This window comes from Phocoena phocoena, chromosome 1, assembly GCF_963924675.1.
Source record: "Phocoena phocoena chromosome 1, mPhoPho1.1, whole genome shotgun sequence".
Taxonomy (NCBI): Eukaryota; Metazoa; Chordata; class Mammalia; order Artiodactyla; family Phocoenidae; genus Phocoena; species Phocoena phocoena.
In genome coordinates, this window is record NC_089219.1 from 45167090 (window position 1) to 45186337 (window position 19248).

The window sequence follows — 19248 nt, forward strand, 5'->3', positions numbered from 1 at the left end:
GAGAGTATGATATTGGCAAAAGAATAGACAAATAGATCAATGGAAAGAAGAGAGAGTCCAGAAACAGACCCACACAAATATAGCCATGTAATCTTTGACAAAGGAACAAAGGCAATACAAAGGAAAAAAGAAAGTCTCTGACAAATGGTTCTGGAGCAACCAGACAGCCACATGCAAGAAAAATGAATCTAGGCACAGACCTTACACCTTTCACAAATATTAACTTGAAATGGATCTTAGACCTAAATATAAAACACAAAACCATAAAACTTGCAGATAACACAGGAGAAAAACTAGATGACCTTGAGTTTGGTGATGACTTTTAGATACAACACCAAAGTCACAATTCATGCAAAAAGAATTGATAAGTTGGACTTCATTAAAATTAAAAACATCTGCTCTGAAAAAGACACTGTCAAAAGGCTGAGGAGACAAGCTACAGACTGGGAGAAAATATTTGCAAAAGACATAGCCGATAAAGGACTGTTATCTAAAGTAAACGAAGAACTCTTAAAACTCAGTGATTAAAAAGAGAACAATCTGATTTAAAAATGAGCAAAAGATTGGAACAGACACTTCACCAAAGAAGATATACAGATGGCAAATAAATATATAAAAAGAAGCTTAACATCATATGCCATTAGGGAATTGCAAATTAAAACAAGTGAGATACCATTACGTACCTCTTAGAATGGCCAAATTTCAGAACACAGACACCATCAGATGCTGGTGAGGATGTGGAGCAACAGGAACTCTCATTCATTGATGGTGGGAATATAGACTGGTGTATCCACTTTAGAAGACAGTTTGGCAATTTTTTACAAAACTAACCATACTCTTAGCATAAGATCCAGCAATTGTGTTCCTTGCTATTTACCCACATGAGTTGAAAACTTATGTCCACGAAAAAACCTCACACAGATATTTATGGCAGCTGTCTTAGTCCATTCAGGCTGCTATAAAGAATACCATACGTAGACTGGGTAGATTATAAACAACAGAAATTTATTTCTCACAGCTTTGGAGGCTGGGAAGTCCAACATCAAGGGATCAGTAGATTTGGTATCTAGTGAGTGTCCACCTCCTGGTTCCTAGGCAGCCACCTTCTTGTTGCCTCCTCACATGGTGAAGGGGCAAGGGAGCTCTCTGGGGTCTCTCTTATAAGGGCACTAATCCCATTCACTAGGGCTCTACTCTAATTACCTAATCACCTCACGAAGACCCCACCTCCAAATACCATCTTTAGGGATTAAGTTTCAACATATGAATTTTGGGGAGATACAAGCATTCAGGCTATAGCAGCAGCTTTATTCGTAATTGCCCAAATTTGGAAACAAGATGTCCTTTATTAGGTAAATAGATGAACTGTGGTACATCCAGACAATGGAATATTATTCAATGATAAAAAGAAATGAGCTATCAAGTCATGAAAAAACATGGAGGTGGGCTTCCCTGGTGGCGCGGTGGTTGAGAGTCCGCCTGCCGATGCAGGGGACGCGGGTTCGTGCCCCGGTCTGGGAAGATCCCACGTGCCGCGGAGCGGCTGGGCCTGTGAGCCATGGCCGCTGAGCCTGCGCGTCTGGAGCCTGTGCTCCGCAACGGGAGAGGCCACAACAGTGACAGGCCCGCGTACCGCAAAAAAAAAAACCAAAAAAACCATGGAGGTTTCTTAAATGCATATTACTAAGTGTAAGAAACCAATCTGAAAAGGCTACATACTGTATGATTCCAACAATAAGATATTCCAGAAAAGGTAAAACTATGGAAACACTGAAAAGATGAATGGTTGCCAGGGGAGAGGGAGGGATGAACAGGTGGAGCATAGAGTATTTTTAGGGCAGCAAAACTATTCTTTATGATACCATAATGGTGGATACGTATATATCACATATTTGTCAAAACCCATAGATTGTACACCACCGAGAGTGAACTCTAATGTAAGCTATGGACTTTGGGTGATAATGATGTGTTAACATAGGTTCATCAGTTGTAGCAGATGTACTACTCTGGTGGGATATGGATAATGCGGGAGGCTGTGCATGTGCAGGGGCAGGAGGTATATGGGAACTCACTGTACTTTCTCTTTAATTTGCTGTGAATCTAAAACTGCTCAAAAAATAGCCTATTTAAAAACAAACAAAAACAGGAAAAAACAACTGACACCAGGGATATAAGATTGCTTTGTACCTGGCAAAATGCTACATACACATGAGGGTTATTATGGCTTGAAGAGGCAGGTGCCTGCACTTTGTGGGCACAGCATGTGGCATTTGCATTGATATGCTCAGAAAGAGAACATCTTTCGGAGCCGGTTTTTCTTTCTCTAAATAAAGTTTGTGTGCTAGAGGCCAAGGCTGACACTTTTTAGAGGTGACAGCCACTTTCCTGTCATTCCTCCTTCTGCCCTAACACACAGGTATGTAACTGTCTCAGGAGGGGTAAACTTAAGCTTTGTGAATTAACTCCTTAGAAATTATTAATGGCAGAACTGGCCTGAGGCCACCTCCCCTCTCTGGGCCTCAGTTTCCCTGCTTAAAAAAGAAAGTGGTTTTCGATGTTTTCTAAGACACTTTCCCTCTCTGAGCTTCTGTGATTCTTCTCTCAGTTTCTCCAATGAGCCAGGCTCTCTCTAGCTTGTAGTTCTTTGGACGTGTGGCTCCTTCCACCAGGACCACTGACCCCACTTGCCTGGTTTACTGCTTGCTCTTCTGTCTTTCTGGTTTCAGCATAGACATCACTTCCTTGGGGAATTCCTCTTGACCTCTCTAAACAGAATAAGCTGCCCCTTCTCCATGCTCCCATAGCCCCCACTCAACCTCCGTCTCTGTACTTAATACACTAAATGGTAATTTTCTGTTTACTTGACGCTTCCCTGCTCCGCACTGCACCCTGCCGAGAGCAGAGCGTTGTATTTATTACTCTACCCCCAGTGCTAAGTGGAGGCGCAGTTCCAGATTTCCCAGTTCTGTCTACCTGGAGAGCTTCCAGACCCAGATCCTCTGGGAAGGGTTATGCCTCCAGAAACTCTCAACCACCAGCTAGAAGCTGTGAGTGGGAAAAGCATCCTTCAGTAGGAAAGAACAATTTACGTTATTACAAGACTACTTAACATTAGAACTTACTTATAGCAGAGCCTTTCTAAAGAAACACAGAGTCCCTCTAAGTGTGACCTTTTAAAGTTTTTGTGTTTAAAATTTATCAGAGGGAGAATTTAAGATCTGAAGTTTCCCAGTCCAAGTATCTCTCAAAGGCTAAGGCAAAGAATCAGAAATGATCATTAGAACAGACCTTTAGCACCTGGCTTGGAATTTTCCATTCCACTGACAGGAAGGCAAACACCTTCTGTCCTGGCACCTTCTTCATATCCGGGTTGGCTGCTGCTACCCTGCACCTTTGTTCAGCTCCACCCCTTGTGGCCTGGCGGTTTCAGCTCTGCCCACCAGCCTCAGAGCCAGCTCTGGCTCTGCCATAATGGGGCTGCCCCTGCCAGGGCTGTGGCTGAAGAGGCTCTGGGTGCTCTTTCAGGTGGGCCTGCACGTGGCCATGGGCAAAGTGCTTCTGACACTGTTTCCCAGGAGAGTCAAGCAGAACATCCTGGCCATGAGTGAGAAGACTGGCATGGCCAAGAATCCCCACTTCTCCTGTGAAAACTGGATACCTACTTTCTTCAGTGCCCAGTATTTCTGGTTCATCCTGAAGGTCCGTTGGCAGCGACTGGAGGACATGACGGAGCAAGGGGGTCTAGCCCCAAACTGCCCTGTGGTCCGCCTGTCAGGACAGAGGTGCAACATCTGGGACTTCATGCAAGGTCAGGAAGCTGGTCTAAGCTTGAGAGGTGCTTGGATGGGGGTGCTTGATGGGGGTGGGAAGGTGGGTTGGAAAGCCTGAATGCTACTAATCCAGCTGCTTCTTTTTTGGCTTCTTTTCCTCTTCCCACTTCCTGAAACTAGCACCTCTCCTGGGTTCTGTTCTTCTAAGTGGCATTGTCCCCTTCCCGGGCAATCAAACCGCAAACCATCCACACTGGCTGTCAGCTCCTTCAGCCCCTCTCTTACTGCACAGTCACTCTGCCTGGGATGCTCTTCACTGCCGCCCCACTCTACCCCCGACCCCACACCTGGTCCACTCTTGCCCAGTGACACTTCCTGAGACAAGCCAACCCCCGGTCCCCTGGCCTACTCCCTCTTCTATGCTTAACATCCTAAACTTTTCTTTATCACACCCATTGTGGTTTGTAATCATGTGTGGGTATTTGATTAATGTCTGTCCCCTTCACTAGCCTGCAAGCTCTGTGCAGGTGGAGATCATGCCTCTAACTCACTATTAGGTCCCCCTGGCTGCTGCTGGCTCATGGTAGTTGCTCAGTAAATATTTGTTGAAGATTCTCTCTCTCTCTCTCTCTCTCTCTCTCTCTCTCTCTCTCTCTTCCAGGCAAACCAGCCCTATTTGGGTTCTTAAAGGCCTCTCTGGTCAGTTTTCCCTTTTTGTCCTTCCTCCTCCCCGTCTTGCCATCTCTTCCCACCGAACTTGTGGATGGCTGCCAGATTCCCCTTCCACAAGCACATCCCTGGATGACTGGTACCCCAGCTCACCAACCTTCAGCAGCCCCCATCTGCATTTGGGATGAAACCCAGGCTCAGCCTTGTGCTGAAGGTCCTCCCTGATCTGACTCCAGTTTTTCTTCCCAACTTCACCTGCAGGCTTCCCCTCAGGCCCACTGCCTCCAGATGAACTGCTGGTTCTTGTACATCCTTTGTGCTTTCCCTTCTCTTTGCCTTTGCTGGTGTTGTTGGCCCTTCCCCTCTGTCACCAACATTCCTCATCGTCAGGGTCCTGCTCTCGTGCCTCCCCCTGTGAAGCCAGCTCAGATCCCTACACTGAGGCCCGCTCTCCCTCCCTTCTAAACTCATGGATCTCTGCCTGCACCTCTCCTGGACATTGATCCTTCCTACCCAGCACCCGGCTACCGCAGCTCAAGTGTCATCCTTCTGCCCAGTGGGGAGGCTTGGGACAGGGCTGTGTCTGATTCATCTCTGAATTCTCAGGGTACAGACACAGCAGAGTAGAGAAGGCCCCTGAGGCAGCTGGCTAATCTAGTGATTTTCAAAGCATGTTTTTTGGAACCCAAATCCCACACATGTGCTTTACTACATAGAGTTCCCTGGTCAAAATAGTTTGGGAAACACTGCATACTATACTCTCCTCCTGGAAGTTCATCGTGCACATGAACATATAAAAGGCTCCAAGACACCCTGAAGCTTAAAAACAAACAAAACTTGAAAAAACTTTAACACAGCACTGACTACTTTTCCTGACATACACATACAACTCCCCACTCTCCACCAGAGGAAAATCTTATCATCATCGTATTGGTTCCAAAGGACAACCTCTGGGAAAGGCTGACCTGATCCAATGTTTTCATTTTAAAACAGAAATGGAGGAAACTGAGAGCAAAGGTTACAGGGCCAGTGAGAGACCAAGTCAGACCCAGAATCAGGGCTTCTTCACCCTGTTTTTTCAATACACCTCAACAGACATTTGTGAGTGTTCCCTATGAGCCAGACCCTTAGCTAGATGCCAAGGACTCAGAGCTAGGAAAGAGCTTGCTGTTTTGCTTGAGGAATGTATGGTTCCACGGAACAGACAGATGTAATAAACAAATCCGTACAGTTCCGTGAGGCGGGCAGACAAAGGTATGAACTTTGCCTACAGGGCTTGGAAGATTTCCTGGAGGAAGTGGCTTTGGAGTTAGGCCTTGAAGAATGAGTAAGATTTTTATAGCTTGAAAAGAGTGTTGCAATCAGACAGAAGGGGAAGAGTTTTTTGCTCATGACTTTAAACCATTGTGCTGAAATGACCTCTATTTATTCAATAAACATTCACTAAGTGACCACTGATAATAAGAGCAATGAGAGTAATAGCTAATCTTCACTGTGCGTCTACCTCGTGCCAAGCACTGTGATAGAACCAGGCCAATTTGCTGACTTTTGATGGTCTAGTGATCAGTTCCATGAAAGCCAACTTGCCTCACGGCCAATTCACAGCATTCACTTGCTTATTTTAACTGTTTACTTTCCAGTGAGCCAGTGTACATTTTAAAGACTGTTCTATTTGTCTCTGCTCCCTGCTGCTACACCTGAAACTGAAGATGGAGAGAGAAGGAGTTTGAGAGACAAAAGAAAACTCTATTTATAAAATAGAGTTGGCTTTCAGCACATTGGCCCAGAGTCCCCTGAAATAATAGATACTGACGACACAGAAATCAACACAACTGGAAGATCTCATAACTCACAGAGGGAGATGATGGAGCGGGAGAGGGGACCCAGCAGTTCTGGGAGGAGTCAGGTGGGGTAGGAAGGTGGCCAGGGGAAGTTTTCCTGGAGAAGAGGATGGTGAGCTGATGGTCTAGGGACAGAAGCCTTGAGGTGGGTGAGGAAGAGGAGAGTGGTGACCGGAGCTGCGCAGAGGGGAGGAGCAGCAGAGGTCTGATATGTGGAGGGGCTTCGGTCAGTTTGGCAGAAGTGGGGTGTGGGAGGTATGAAGGGGTGAAGAATGAGGCTGGAGACATCATCAGGGATCAGAGCTTGTGGGGCCTCATGCGTCTTAGCAAAGAGGGTATCCTTTATCCTGTATTGGTGAGTTCTAGAAAGATTTTCAAGCAGGAAGTTAACATGATCAGTTCTGCTTATTAGAAAGACATCCTGTAAGTGTTTTGGAAACCCACCAGTTCACTAAAAAGCTCTGTTGTATGCTTTGGGTATAAATATGAACTCATTTGAGAGTCACAGACTGGAAAGTCTGGAAAACTCTTTACAGATAATCTAAAGCAACCTTTACATTTTTCAGATGCAAAGGCCCAGGAAGGTAAAGGACTTGCTCAGAGTCACACAGAGAGTTCTTGTAGAGTGAGAACCAGCCTTGAGCCTTAGGACTCTCAGCTAGTGTACATTCTGTTGTTGGATAAAACAACAGAGGCTCAGAGCAATTCCCAGCCACCTCTTATCCTCTGCATGTACGTGCACACACAAGACATACACACACTCTCAGAAACACATGTACCGCAAAACATTGATTAACTGGCATGTTGGGGTAGAAGGCAAGTCTGGATGATTTCTTTTCTTGGAACCTAGCAGTTAATCTGAAACAGGATTTATTTCAGCCCCCATTTAAAATCTTCTAGAGTCTCTCCAGGTATACTTATGAGGGGTCAACTATAAACTAGCTTTCTCTGCTGAGAGAGCCTGGTGTAGAGAGTTGATTTACTGGTTTGGGGGTCAACCAGTAAGTTAACCAACAGTGGGTTCGAGTCTAGTGCTACCACAGAGCCGTTTTCCCACTTATACAAACAAACTTTGTATAAGTTTCCCACTTATACAAACAAACAAACTTGACAGTCTTGCCTGATGTTCTTGAACTGGTGTCCTCTGCACTGCGGCCTGTGGACATGGGTAGGCTGCCAGCCCCCCATACAGCCACCCACTTGCGCCCATCCTTCCTCTCTCTGCTAGCAGGAAAGCAGGGAACTAAGTTTAAACTTTGCCCTCACTACTGGTCACTGCACCCAGACACACTATAAATAATTAAACAAATGGCTCTGCTTCTTCCAGTGTCCTAACCAGTGGATGGTGAAATTTTTTTATCCAATTGAGAACAAAATTCCAGACAGCTCACGTTTTGCACAGGTCATGACCTTAAATCTCCTCTGTTCTTATCTGAAGGGTGACTCCCTGGGGTCACTGGGGGCCAGTGGCTGGCCACTTGGCCATGACTGGCCTCTGAGACTCTCCTGCTGTGACCTGGGCAAACCCTTCACATGGGTGCGGATGCGACCAACTGAGGCCCTCTCAATGCCTCCTGGGGCCTCCTATGAGGAAATCTGTGAGACAAGGACGAGGAGAACTTTGTATCTCCAGAGAAACTGGCCTGCTTCCTCCTCAGGTACTGAAAAATGAGGAATATATAAGTAATCATGTTTCTCCTTTTCCTTGGCCACCTGGAAACTCAGAGTCAAATATTAGCTCAGTTATAATGAATGCATGAGACCTGTTCTGTGCCTCTCAGAGCGCCATGTTTTTTTTTAACTTTTATTTGATATTTTATTATCATATGTATAAATAAATAATTTTATTTATTATATGTATAAGCTGCTTCAAATCCTTTGCAGAACGAGGTGAGGGAATAACTAACCCAATAAACCACAAGTCAGTTAAGATGCCCTCTACTCCCCATCCATCAACAAGTCCTGTCAGTTCTACCTTTTCCCCTTCCCCACTGCGCACAAACTAGCCCAGACTCCATTATTTCTCATGTGGATTCCACCAACCCCCCCTAACTGCCGCCATTCTCACCCTCAGTCCTTTTGCCACTGAGCAACCAGAGTGATCTTCAAGTGTAAGTTGACAACTTTTCATCTCACAGCCTACTGTAGCAGTCAGAGTTCTGCCTCGCAAGCAACAGAAACTCACTCTGATTTTCTTAGTCATACACATTTACACACGTACAAAGTGTATTAGAAAGATGTTGCAGGCTCCCCAGAATCAACCACAGCTGGAGCACTGGGCCTGGACCATCTTTTAGCATCAACAGTTGGGCCTGGAAGCTGCTGTCACTGTGATTGCCATGGGAATTCGTCACCACTATAGGACTCCACCATCATGACGGGGCACTACCACTGGGCCGTGGATGAATTCTACCATCTCAATAACTCCAGAATCAAAGAGCTATGTGAGAGAGTCCAATCGGCCTGGGTCACTGCCTGTGCCCTGGCTGCTGGGAGCGAGAATGGACCTGGCCCCCCTGCCTTCTACAGAGCAAGGCTGGGCGCGCTCCCCCATTAATAGTACACAAAATCTAAATTCCAAGGAGGAAGGAGGGCTAGAGACTGAGCAGCCAAAATGTAACAAATATCCAGCATCCTTACTTTATCTCCATGATGTCCCCTTGTACCTGGAAGAAAATCCAGCTGCTATACAAGGCATAGGAGAACTTGCCTGCTTTGGCCCATACCTACCTCTCCAGTCATGTCTCTCATTGCCCCTGGCCTGGTTCCAGTCACAGCGGCCTTGCAGGTCCTTGAACACACCAAGCTGTGCTCTTCTTTGGGCCTTTGGACATGGAGCCCCTTTGCCTGGAATGCTCTTCTCCTCCCTTTGCCCATATGTAGCTGGCTCCTTCCTGTTTCTCAGGATAAATGGCATCTCCTCAGAGGCCTCCCCTGACCCACCTGTCTTCAAGGAGGTCACTCCTTTATAGTCTCTTTTGTGTCACTTATCACAACTTGAAATTACTTCACTGATGCTTTTGCTTGCTTCCTGCCTGTCTCCCCATTAAACAGAACTCCAAGTGCATGCAGGCAGAGACCCGCTGCTCTCGCTCTCTGCTGAATCCCCAGTGTGTGGCAGAGAACCTTGTGCATTATGAGCGCTGAGTAAATGCTTGTAATGGAATGAGAGTGTGCTTGATGTTGGGGATATGAAGAAGAATGAGGGACAGGCCCTACCCTCAGGTGCAATGAGTAGCCTGGGGGATACAGACACAAACCGGCCACGTCACAGTGCGGGACCTGCCATGCTCTATCTAATAGGTGCACGGTAAGGGTTCAGCGACGTCAGCTCTGGTCATAAGTAGCCACGGGGTGCTAGCAGCTCCCTAGAGTTACCCCCAGTCTAGACTGGGGGAGTTACAGAAGACTCCCACCAGGGCTGACTTCATGGGCCCGGGACCAATGAGTCATACAGGGTGCCATGTTCAGAAAGGCCCTGAGCTTGGGCTGAATGCTCTGCAGTAGCTGTCTTGAAATTCTTAATAGCTTTATCTTTTTTCTTTAAATGTATTTATTTATTATTTTTTTATTCATTTATTTTTGGCTGTGTTGGGTCTTTGTTGCTGCGTGCGGGCTTTCTCTAGTTGCAGCGAGCGGGGGCTACTCTTTGTTGCGGTGCACAGGCTTCTCATTGCAGTGGCTTCTCTTGTTGCAGCATGCAGGCTCAGTAGTTGTGGCTCACAGGCTCTAGAGCACAGGCTCAATAGCTGTGGCGCACGGGTTTAGTTGCTCCGTGGCATGTGGGATCCTCCCGGACCAGGGCTCAAACCCGTGTCCCCTGCATTGGCAGGCAGATTCTTAACCACTGCGCCACCAGGGAAGTCCAATAGTTTTATCTTTAATTTGCATTTTGTAAGAGAAGACTTTTCCACAATGGAACATGCCCTGGACACTTGGAGCCTTGGCTCACACAGGCTCCTGCTTCCCACAGCCTCCCTGCCCACAACATGTTCTCTAAGGCCCACTCCTCCACTCCCAGTGCCCCAGCCTATCCAGCCTCATTCCTGCTCCCACCCAGTGACTGCTACCACCTTCTGGCCCCAGAGAGGGCCTGGACCAAGGTATGGGAAAGGTTAGGGTCAGGTGTGGGCATCCCACCGCATCTCATACTAGGGCGTGGAGGTGGTTATCCCTAGCCTGGGCTGACAGCGCCATGAAGCAACTTGGCAAGTGACTGGGGGTGACTTGGCGGGAGAAGCTTTTTGCCCCCTCTCCCCTCATCAAGGTACCTAGCATGTCCCTGCATGGAGGTTGCAACAGTCTGTGGGTTGGGGTGATGGCAGGTAGGAAGATGATATGTCTGGCTCAGTTTCTGTGCTCCTGGCTGGGGCATGGTGTATTGGTCTGGCGGCTGGAGGGAAAGGAAAGCTGGTAGCCAGCAGCCACAAGCACACATACACATGTGCACAGAGTTTGGGGGCTCCTGGGTGACTGTGAGAGTCTGCATTCGCCCTATGAATATCCCTGTGTCCAGGGGAGCATGACATTAAACAGCAACTGAAAAGCAGCATGCCAGGGCAAGAGAGATACTGCACAAGAAAACTTTATATTTTAATGTATTTAACGGCACTTTCTCCCACTTTTTGAACAAGGGACCCTGCATTTTCATTTTGCCCTGGCCCAGCCGATTATGTGGCCAGTCCCCAAGCTTCACTCCCCTTTGTGGAGTCTCCTCCACTGCTCCCCACTTCACAGGGAGGATATGAGAGCTAAGAACATAAGAGCTTACATTTATTGAGCACCTACTATGGGCAGGCACCGTTTTAAGCCCTTTTCTGTTTTAACTTATTTAATCCTTAGAACAATCCTATAAGGTAAGTATTGGTATTATGTCCATTTGTGGGTGAGGAAACTGAGGTGCTTTGAATGGAAAGAGCACCAAATTGAGAATCTAGAAGCCACAATGTTAATTTTAATTCCATCATTGACCTGCTGTGTGACATGGAGCCAGCCTATAAACCAGGGGGAAAAAATCATCCTCCTTGTAGTACACTAATTACATCAATGAGAGAATAGATGTGTGCCTGCCTTATAAACTGCATGAAAGGGACTCTCCTTGTCATTATTTTAATTACCACCCAGTGAGTGCAGGTGGTCTGCTGAGCCCACCCGATAGAATCCCCTCATTTTGGAGTGGAGTAAACTGGCTCCAGCCTCTGCTAAATCACGCGCTCTAGGCTTCCATCCCGCACTGTGCCCTGGCTCCATCTTAGAGGGGAAATAAAGGTAACAGAATGAAAGCAGGAGTGAAGATGGTGCTTGCAAAAGAAATGCTGTGTGTCGATTATTGGTTGATCGTGATTCTATTTGTTTCAGGCAACAGGCCACTGGTGCTGAATTTTGGAAGTTGCACCTGACCTTCATTTATTTTCAAGTTTGACCAATTCAAGAGACTTATTGACGATTTTAGTTCCATAGCAGATTTTCTCATCATTTACATTGAAGAAGCACATGCATCAGGTAAAAAAAAAAAGATTTCCTGCCTCCATCTCTTCCCTCTCTCTCTCCCACCTTTGCTCAAGGTTGGGGGTAGGGAGAAGAGGAGGAGAGAGAGAAAGAGCCGCTATTTGTTGAGGACCTACCATCTCCCAGTCCCTGCTAGGTTTACCCACCACTCGCTAACTCCACAGTCTGTGCTCTCAACTAGGCACACAGAGCAGAAAACCTGGAGTGACAGGTCTAGCTGGGAGAGCATCTAACATTCTGAATGGATAAATAGGGAAACCAAGGGAGAGGAGCTAATATGAGCACAGCCGCAAGGAATTTAGACCTGAAATGTCCCAAGTGAAATGGCGGCTCTATAGCAACCTGTGAAATCCATTCCAACCCTCTCCAAGCTCAAAGGGACTTTGTGGTTCATCTCAGACAGTGGTTCCCAAGCGTCAGTGAGCACCAGAAGCGCCTGGAGGGCTTGTTAAAGCAGACTTCCGGACCCCACCCCAGAGTCTGAGTTAGATCTGGGCTGGGGCCTGGGAATTTCCATTTCTAACCAGCTCCGGGTGACACTGAAGCTGCGGACTGGGGACCACACTTTGAGGACCACTGCTCTGGGCCAGCTTCTACCTGGAGCGGGGATCCTTTCTTCAGCCCCTAATAGGTGATGACTCAGCTTCTTTACCTCATGGGAAACCTTGCTCCTTTGCTGCATAGCTCTGTCTGTGAGAAAGTCCTTCCTTACAATGGGCAGACATGTCCCTTCCTGAAACTTCTACAGCTCGGTCTAAGCCCCTTGAACTTTATGAGATGGTCAGACACATCCCTGTCTCCCTGATTTTCATGGGGACTGAACACATGAGTTTGGCCCAAGTCTCAAACCCAGAGACTGGAGAAGGCAAGAAGGCTCATGTGGCTAAGCGGGACGAGTCCTTTACTCACCCATCTCCCCACAAGATGAGAGGCTGTTTTGATCATCTGTCACACAGCTCCTGGCACAGTACATGTCACAGAGCCAGTGCTCAGTAATAGTTGGGTGAATAAGTGAGCATTTAGGCCAGCATTAGCCTCGCTGGCTTATCCATGTGTTGTAAGCGTAGACACTGCTATTGATTAGTTTTCAGCAAAGCTGGTCCAGCAGCCCTTTCCCCAGTGTGGTCCTTAGATCCCTCATGATTGATCCATCTGGGTTGCTTGTTGAAAATGCATATTTCAGGGCCCCACCCTAGGCCCACTGCATCTTAATTCATGTGCACCCAGAGGTTGGAGAACTGCTTTCAACCTAACACTGTGTTCATTTAGCTGGCCATTTCTATCCTCATGTAAGGCTTTGGGGCAACTTAAAGTATTAGCGTAGGGTAACAGGTACATGGAGATTCATTAAACTGCTCTCTCTACTTTTATATATATTTGAACATTTCCAAAATAAAATTCAAAACAAACAGCATAGGTATCAGGAGAGCAAAGGCAAGCACAATGTGTCTCTTTGTTAAATACCCTTCGGGAGAGCAGCTGCCGTCAATTAAAGAAAGAGAACTTGGGCACCTACAGGTGTCTGTGGTCTCCACCGTTGAGAAGAGGCGATGCCTTGATGTTCTCATAGCTGATGGCCAAAGCGCTGCCGAAGCTGATTTACCTGTGGGGTCAGCGCTGCTCAGTCTTTAAAGTGCACTTAAGTCACCTGGTGATCTTATAAAGATTCAGATTCTGGCTCAGTGGGGCTGCGGAGGGGCCTGAGACTTGGCATTTTTACGCAGCTCCCCAGGTGGTGCTGAGGCTGCTAGCGCAGGGACCACACTTGGAGTAATAAGGTGGTAGAGGATCCCGCTTTGATCTCTAAAAGTACACATTGCAACAAAAGGGGTTGGATCCTCCCAGAAATTGTTTCTGGTCCTGATACCTGTCTCCTCCCCCATTCTCCTGGAATCAGACTAGCAGGTTTAACCCTTTCCTGGACCCAGGGCTGTCCACCTCAAGCCACTGAGAAATTTCTCCTGAAAGATGGGTTTCCTAGGGGAAAGGTACTGAGCAGAGAGGACTCGGAAGCATGGAGCAGGTGGGGCCAGTTCTGCTGATGGAGTTCAGCAACTTATATTACCCTGCGAGGCAACTATTGGTATAAATGCAAGCCACGTGGCTTCTGAAAGAACCTTCTACCCAAGTAGAAGGGCAAGGCCAGTAGCAGTTTATGGTTATTTTTTCAACCTGTGGGCCCACTAGCTAATGAGTACCCTCTCTTTAAGTAGGCAGATGGCCTACTTAAAATTGGCCTCGCAAACGAGGCCAATTGAAAATCCCCTTCCATTTAAAGTGAAGCAGCTTAAATGGGTTTGGTTTGGGGGTGGGGGGGGGCATCTCCAGAGCAAAGTAGTAGAATACCTGCAGTATAGAATGAAAACTGCAAAAAAAAAAAAAAGAAAACCGGCTTCTTTCCTACCTGTCTGCTATTTGGGGGCAGTCAGGCAAAACAAACCAATATCTTTCAAGCACCTACTATGAACCAGGCAGAGTACTGGGAATTCTGCAATGTTCTCTCATGTAAGCCTCACAGCCATCTGCAACGTAGGTTCTGTTAATCCCATTTAACAGATGGGAAAACTGAGAATTTAAAGAGCTCGCCCAATATCACACAGCTGGGTGTGTCAGGGAAGGCTTCCTGGAGGAGATGGTGTTACAGCAGTGGTTCTCAACTGAGGGTAATATTTGTCCTGCAGGGGATATTTGGTAATGTATGAGACATTTTTGGTTGTCACGAATTGAAGGCAGGGGGACGCTACTGACATCTAGTGAGTAGAGGCCAGAGATGATGCTCAGTGCCTTACAACACACAGGACAGCCCCCGTATCAAAGAATTATCTAGCCCAAGTTGTCAATAGTGCCAAACTGGAGAAGTCCTCCATCTGCAACTCTCAGTTAAAAGTGTGTGTGGCGGGGGTGTATTTGGCCGGCAGGAAGTAGGTGCCATGCCTGTGGGGCTGCTGTCCGGCCTTTCTCTTACAGATGGCTGGGCTTTTAAGAACAACGTGGACATCAAGAATCACCAGCATCTCCAGGACCGCCTGAGGGCAGCCCGCCTGCTGCTGGACAGGAGCCCCCAGTGCCCCGTGGTGGTGGACACAATGAAGAACCAGAGCAGTCAGCTCTATGCAGCGCTGCCTGAGAGGCTGTACGTGCTCCAGGACGGCAGGATCCTGTACAAGGTGGTGACCTGGGGCAGGGCGCCAGGGAGGGCGAGGACAAAGACAGGACTTTGTATCAACGCTCAGAGAAGGAAACTGCCTTGCCCAAGGCCACACTGCACAGGCTCTGATTTCAATTCCAAATCCTCTGGGATGGGATAGGAGTGGCAGGGTTTGAAGCTGCTAATCCCTGAGACAGGCCTGAACGTGGAAGGGGGTGTAGAGGCCAGAAGAGAACCAACTCTGCAGTTAGGAGCTGGAAATGCTGAAGCAGGAATTCGAGACAGGCATTACGTCCAGGCTTCTTTTCTGGTGATTGTGTCACCACCCTTCAGTGCTTCCAGCCTGGCGAGGGTGAGGGGAGTAAGCATAGCCTCCAACCCCGTGGGCACTGGTAGCCTCCCCTGAGAGGATGGAAATTCAGTTTTATAGCTGCTGAAGGGATTCAAGCCTTGGCAAGCACATGAAGCCCAGCCACGTGGATGCTCCTCTGCCCTTTGTAACGGAAGTGCCCCCGATTCTCCATTCACACCCTTCGCTATCATGCCGCAGTGCAACTGTTTTCCCTCACCACGTTCACGTGGTCAGACAGGCCCTACTCACACAGGTGAAACAAGCAACAACCTGCAGATGTATCCTCAGGGTGCTAAGGGTCACAGCACGAGGACTCAGGTCCTTCTTCCTTTCCTCTCTCCTGCGACATGGTAGTAAAGTGGCACGATTGAGGCAAGCTAGGTACCGAGTCCCTACCCTGGAAAGCGCTGTAAACACAAACACAAATTTAAAATGGCCCACATCTTACGTCAAGGTGCTCACAGTTGAGGTGATAAGGAAGACACAAATAGAACGTTAACTTGGCCCGAGTGCTGTGAGACTCCAGAACAGGGATCAGCAAAGCTTTTCTGTAAAGGGTCAGATAGTAAATATTTTCAACTTTGTGGGCCAAATAATCCCTGTCGACATGGTTCAGTTCTGCTGTTATAGCACAAAACCAGCAAAGACAATATGTAAATGAAAGGGCGTGAGACATCAGGACAGATTTAGCTCTCAGACTATAAATTTTCTGAATGTCGGGGAAAGGTAGGCCTTTCAGAGGAGTGACAACTGAAGCCAGCCACGTGAACATGGTGAGTGAAAACCATTGCAAATATGGGGCAGAGGGTGGGGAGAGGCACTGAGACACGTTAGGGAAGGGTGTGAGTGGAGAATCGGCGGCACTTCTGTTACAAAGGGTTCATTCTGGACCAAGGAGTTTGGCCTACATCTTAGGGCAAAAGAGAGCCACTGAAGAGTTTTGAGCAGGGGAGAGGCACAATCAGATCGGTACTTTAGAAAGATCATGGCCTATTGGGTGAAGAATGGACTGGAGAGAGCAGGGGCTGAGGACTGGGGGTGGGGGGAGGTGTGGCAGCTGCCCAAGCAGAAGATGAAGAGGGCTGAACTGGGGCTGTGGGACTGGAGAGGCAGAGGTAGTTTGAGGTAGAGTGGGCAGAACTTGATGAGAGGTGAAGTAGATAAGGCTGGTCTGAAGGTCTGACTGTGGAAGAGAAGCTTATTTGTATAGACCCCTTTCTCCTTTTAAAACTATTCACTTTACCTGCTCTGGTTTTCCTTCTGCTTCTCTGTCCAGTCTTCCCACTAAGTGTTGGTGCCACTCCACACGGGTGATCTCAACCACCTCATGGGTGCCTACCTTGACTACACCATCCTGACGACTCCCACATGTATATCACCAGCCCAGATTTCTCAGTTAAGCTCCAGACCTACTTATTCCTGCAAGGTGGAAATCTGGAAATGCTGACTCATTTTTCTTGCAGGGTAAACCTGGCCCTTGGAACTACCGTCCAGAAGAAGTTCGTGCTGTTCTGGAAAAGCTCCACAGTTAATCTGGACAGATCCCCCAGTTCTAGGTGCTCAACAAGAGGTCTTCTCAAGGCTTGGCTTGCCCCCCATCCCAGCTGACATTTACCTCTTGACCTGTGTCCCCAGCGGAATCACTAGCCCAGATTTTTCTTATCCAAGCAAACAACTGTTACAGTGAGAAAATGAAGCTGCAAGTGAGCTGAGTGTTAAAGAAGGTACAACTCCACACTGCCCCCACCGTGGAGACCTTGTTCATTGCACAACGTCTCGGCGTGAGAGCAGGTGCACTCCCTGGGTTTCCTTCTGAACATCCAGCCACTCCACTATGGCATTCCTTAAATGAAGTAACTTCATTTTACCAAATTTGCCATTTATGGAATTGATAATTTAATAAGTAGATTGGTTTTTAGAACTAAGCATGGGGATAACTCCAGGTGTTTAGAGAGAGATGAGGAATTTAAAGAGAAAGGAGTAGGAATGGGAGCAGACAGTACAAATGGGAACGCTTCCCTTGCCAAAAGATTTAAACCAGAAAGTGGTGGGGGTGATGAGAGATGAGTTTCCCTGGTAATATGTCTTCAATTCTACTGTAGAAGAGGCGGGTACTCACTTTACCATCTTTGAATATATTTCATAGAAGTCTGGCTCTCCATACCCGGGAATCTTCTACTATCTTCACTTACCAAGAGCCACTTGTGGGGAGGACTGGCTTCCTAAAAACATTATAACCTTGACCCAACTAGACCATAGGCACTACAGAGCTGTCATTCAGTTATGCAGAAGCTCATATCTGAAATTCTGCTTCTCTGATTTCTTCACAAGTCTCCTAATGGTCATTTGTGTTACATTACATCAGACTAATGGATAACCATTGGTATTGATCTGTTTTAACTCTGCCTCTTTTCATATTTGTTTATGACGGCCACAGCCTAAAGTACACACAGCTGTGACTTGATTTGAAAGAAAATGTTTCAAGATGCAGTAAGCTAATACAGAATGATTAAAAAATATCAGGCTATTTTAGATGGCTTCAGTGTGATATTTACACTGTCTTTTCTAATGTGTGTCAGCTTGTTCTAGCTTTTATTATAGACCAATGTAATCTGATCAGCAAAAATAACATATGTTGGAAGGCCCTCCTTTGGAGGGAAGAACACTCAGTCTCTATGTGTTACCTGTCTAACACGGTTTTGTCTTGTGAGCTCCTTGCCAGAGAACGTCCATATGGGAGCCATATTACGTTCACAACGTGACATAATAGAATGGACTTGGGAAGCATTTTTTCTAACATGAAAACACATTCTCCTTGGCTCTGCCTTAGTTGCTACATGTTATTATTAATGTCGTTATTTTATTTTTTAAAAAATAGTTGTTAATCATCTATCAGGCACAGGCACTTTCAGATATGTAGTCTTATTTAATCTCTGTATATTGCAAAGAGGAGATTATTAGCCCCGTTTTACAGATGAGGAAACCAAGGCTCAGAGTTAAGTAACTTGTGGAAGGTCTCAGAACCAGTAAGTAACAAGCTGAGATTCAAACCCCATCTCTAACTTCAAACCAGAGTCCTAGCTGTGCTCTCTGTTGGCTGTGTGTTGGCTGCTTTTGTATATTGAACTATTACAAAACAGGGTATCAATAGGGCCTACCCCACAGAGGACTCATAAATAAAGCACTCAGAACTGTGCCTGACTTGGAGAAAATGCCATCGAAGTGTTGGCTCTTATGGTTACTATCGTTATTGTTCCACAACGGCCTCCTTGGGCCCCCTTGGGCCCCCTTCAATTCACGTCTATAAGTGTATAGAAATATCCCGGTTTTAAACAAATAATAGTAGCTGGAACTGAGGAGTTTTCAGAAAGCTAAAATAGATCCCAAACATTCCAATTCAATTCTCTTCAATGTAATGCTTCAGACATTAATTGAGCACTGATTCTTTTCTGGGTGCTGAGTGATGGTGCAAAGATGACAAAGTCCAGCTTTGGTCCTCCAGCAGCTTAACCTCCTAGGGCAGGGGGGATGGGGGTGGACATGCACTGCAATAACCATAATTCAAGCTGGACTCTGATGGGTTAGAGTGAAGACTAAAGCTCAGAGAGCACAGAGGAGAGAGCAGCCCTTCTGAGCTAGGTGCGTCTAGGAAAGCTTTGTGGGGGTGGGAGCCTCTGGGCTTGGCCTTCTAGGATCCCTAGGACTTCTATAATCTGGGATGGGAGCCTGAAGAGTATGGGAAGGGAGAAGAGCATTCAAGTGGGCTAAACAGCATGGGCAAAGGTGGGGAAAAAACCTGCCCAGGAGACTGCAAGAAGTTTGAATTCAGTTCTAATTCATGATCAAGAAAGGGCTTTTCTATTTGAAGGTGACCTCTCTGGGTCTGGATAACAAGAATGATCTTGTTATCCAGAGGAAGTAAAAGAAGCTTGTTAAAATGTCTGGTCCCACTCTGAGTAC

At 47.0% G+C, this 19248-nt stretch overlaps 1 protein-coding gene across 3 annotated transcripts; it reads left to right on the forward strand.

Annotated features, from left to right (window-relative positions):
- The first annotated feature begins 3454 nt into the window (after positions 1–3454).
- DIO1 (iodothyronine deiodinase 1) lies at positions 3455–17817 on the forward strand. 3 transcript variants are annotated; one of them, XM_065883600.1, is made up of 4 exons: positions 3455–3808; positions 11639–11782; positions 14756–14955; positions 16752–17817. In XM_065883600.1, the coding sequence occupies exons 1-4, from the start codon at positions 3472–3474 to the stop codon at positions 16818–16820; spliced, it is 750 nt and encodes a 249-aa protein (XP_065739672.1). In that variant the 5' UTR covers positions 3455–3471; the 3' UTR covers positions 16821–17817. The 3 variants fall into 3 exon arrangements, with proteins under 3 accessions (XP_065739672.1, XP_065739682.1, XP_065739677.1); XM_065883610.1 differs by having other exon boundaries at positions 3472–3616; positions 16752–16820; XM_065883605.1 differs by lacking the exon at positions 11639–11782 and having other exon boundaries at positions 3472–3808; positions 16752–16820.
- Positions 17818–19248: the final 1431 nt, after the last annotated feature.